The sequence below is a fragment of the Myotis brandtii genome, unplaced genomic scaffold (genome assembly GCF_000412655.1).
Source record: "Myotis brandtii unplaced genomic scaffold, ASM41265v1 scaffold1441, whole genome shotgun sequence".
Taxonomy (NCBI): domain Eukaryota; kingdom Metazoa; phylum Chordata; class Mammalia; order Chiroptera; family Vespertilionidae; genus Myotis; species Myotis brandtii.
Genome location: NW_005355164.1, coordinates 1,183 through 3,279, shown reverse-complemented (window position 1 = coordinate 3,279; position 2,097 = coordinate 1,183). Strand labels below are relative to the sequence as shown.

At 61.5% G+C, this 2,097-nt stretch overlaps 1 protein-coding gene across 2 annotated transcripts in view; it reads right to left on the bottom strand.

Annotated features, from left to right (window-relative positions):
• The window catches only part of TSC22D4 (TSC22 domain family, member 4), a 10,944-nt gene extending 8,853 nt beyond the window's left edge, over nt 1–2,091 (bottom strand). The window contains exons 1-2 of one of the 2 annotated variants that reach the window (XM_005861141.2): nt 1,968–2,091; nt 701–1,739 (exon numbers count right to left, since the gene is read on the bottom strand). In XM_005861141.2, coding sequence (XP_005861203.1) covers nt 701–1,462 — 762 coding nt within the window. In that variant the 5' untranslated portion in view covers nt 1,463–1,739; nt 1,968–2,091. Of the gene's footprint in view, nt 1–700; nt 1,740–1,860; nt 1,946–1,967 lie in introns of those variants that run through there. The other variant, XM_005861142.2, reaches the window with a different exon arrangement.
• Nucleotides 2,092–2,097: the final 6 nt, after the last annotated feature.

The window sequence follows — 2,097 nt, the reverse complement described above, 5'->3', positions numbered from 1 at the left end:
AACCCCCCCCCCCCCACACACACACACCTTGGGAATGGGGCCGCAAAGGAGAGACAGCAGAATGCCTACTTTTTTTGCCTCTCCCCCAACTCTGGCAGTTCCTCTCCCAGAGGCCCAAACATGGGGCCTCCACCCTCAATGCCTAAGATAGAAGGTTAAGGCCACAGTGAGAAGGGCACATCTCTGTGATAGAGAGATGGTGAGGCTGGCTACATGGAGATGGAGACTTGGGCCAAAGACAAATGAAAGGCTAAAGAATGTAGAAAAGAGCCCGACTGGTGTGGCTGAGGTTGAGCATCAACCTATGAACCAGGAGGTCACGGTTCAATTCCTGGTCAGGGCACATGCCCAGGTTGTGGGCTCGATCCCCAGTGGGAGTTGTGCAGGAGGCAACCAATCAATGATTCTTTCTCATCATTGATGTATCTATCTCTCTTTCCCTCTCCCTTCCTCTGAGATCAATGAAAAAAAAAAAAAAAGAATGTAGAGAAGAAGGAGTCTGAGACGGAAAACAAAGGCTGTGTGAGGAGTAGAAAAGGAACTCCAAGTGAGATGGCAGGAAGAAAAAAGAGGGGCTATGTGATCTGACAGGAGGTGATGATGGCGTAGGAAGAAGTCAGTATGGAGGTGGAGGCCAAGGCCAAGATGGTCAAGCACCACCCCTCAGGTGTCTCCCCCCACCCTGGAACCCAGCTCTTACCTGCCCCATCTCCTCTGGAGCAACCAACTCCATCCTCAGTCGCAGGGCTCCATCCTTAGTCCGGGACAGTGGAGGAGTTCCAGCTGTGGAGCCCCTGGCCTCCACTTCCACCCTCAGGGAGGACAGGGGCGTGGCAGCCCGGGATGTGCCCACGCTATCTCCAGCCCCAGGCTCTGGGGGGCGCTGCTGGGGTGGGGAAGCTGACAAAGGGGGTGTTTCCACCTTGGCCTTGCCAGGCACTGCCAGCTGGCCCAGCCCCCCAGTGAAGGAGCGGGCCTGAAGTCCAGGGGAGCTGGGAGGAGGGAGAAGCCAGGAGGTTGGACCCTGAGACAGGCCTGGCTGTGGGATAGGGGCACCCAGGCCCAAGCTGGCCAGCTCCAACCTGGAATCCAAAGATCTGCCCCCAGTACCCCCTGAGGCCCCACGAATCCCCTCCAGGACACGGCCAAAGCCAGGGGGCTCCAGGTCTCTCTCGTAAACATCCACACACGTCCAGCGGCCTCGGCGATAAGGCTCTCCCAGGCCCTGTGGCAGCTTCACCACCCGGAAACGGGAGGCAGGGGCCCCGGGCGGTGGGGAGCCATTCCGGGGGGTGCTCTTGCCCCCTGGCTCTGGGTTGGGCTCCCCGTTGGGCAGGCGGGGTGGGGGCCCGGTAGGGCCTGGCAGGGCAGGGGAGTCTGGACCTCCAGGGCTCCCGGGGCCCTCATAGTCCGTGGTCACGCTGGTGATTTGGAAACTACTCTTCTTCTTGCCCCCACTCATGGTCCCGGGGGCTCAGGATGGGGCCAAAGTGGGCGGGGGGCGGGGCGGTAGTGGCTCTTCGAAGGGGCTCAGGCACCCCTAGAACAGGGGAGCCACATGGCGGGGACATCGGGGCCCCTGGGGACGTCTGGGTCCGACATGGTGGGAGGGCCTGGCAGGAACTGGGGGTGCCTGGCTGGTGAAGGGAGAACAGGGGAGGGGAGGCGGCGAGCAGGGGGGGCAGGGGCAGGTTTTTCCTGCTGCTGTCGCTGCCGAACTCCAGAGCTGAGTTTGCAAACTGGAAAAAGAGTGAGAGAGTGTGTGTGTGAGAAAGCAGTGGGCAGGCCACCTCCGGGTCTTCCTCTCTGGGGAGCAGGATGGGGGAGGAAGGGGAAACCACCAGAGACAAAGAGACAGACCGAGATGACAGAGACCGGAGGAGAGAGCAGTCAGCGCGGGCGCGCGGAGCAGGAAGAGGCAGCCCAGACCCAAAGTTGGGCATTTCTCGGCTGGGATTCCAACTCACGGGACTCTAATGCGTCCCGGGAGCAAAGGGCTCCGGGGCTGGGTGACCGGGGGATAGGCAGCTCCTCGGCCTGGCAGGTCCTCAAGGCCCCCCGCACCCCAGCTCCCCCATTCCTGGGGCAGGCCCGGCC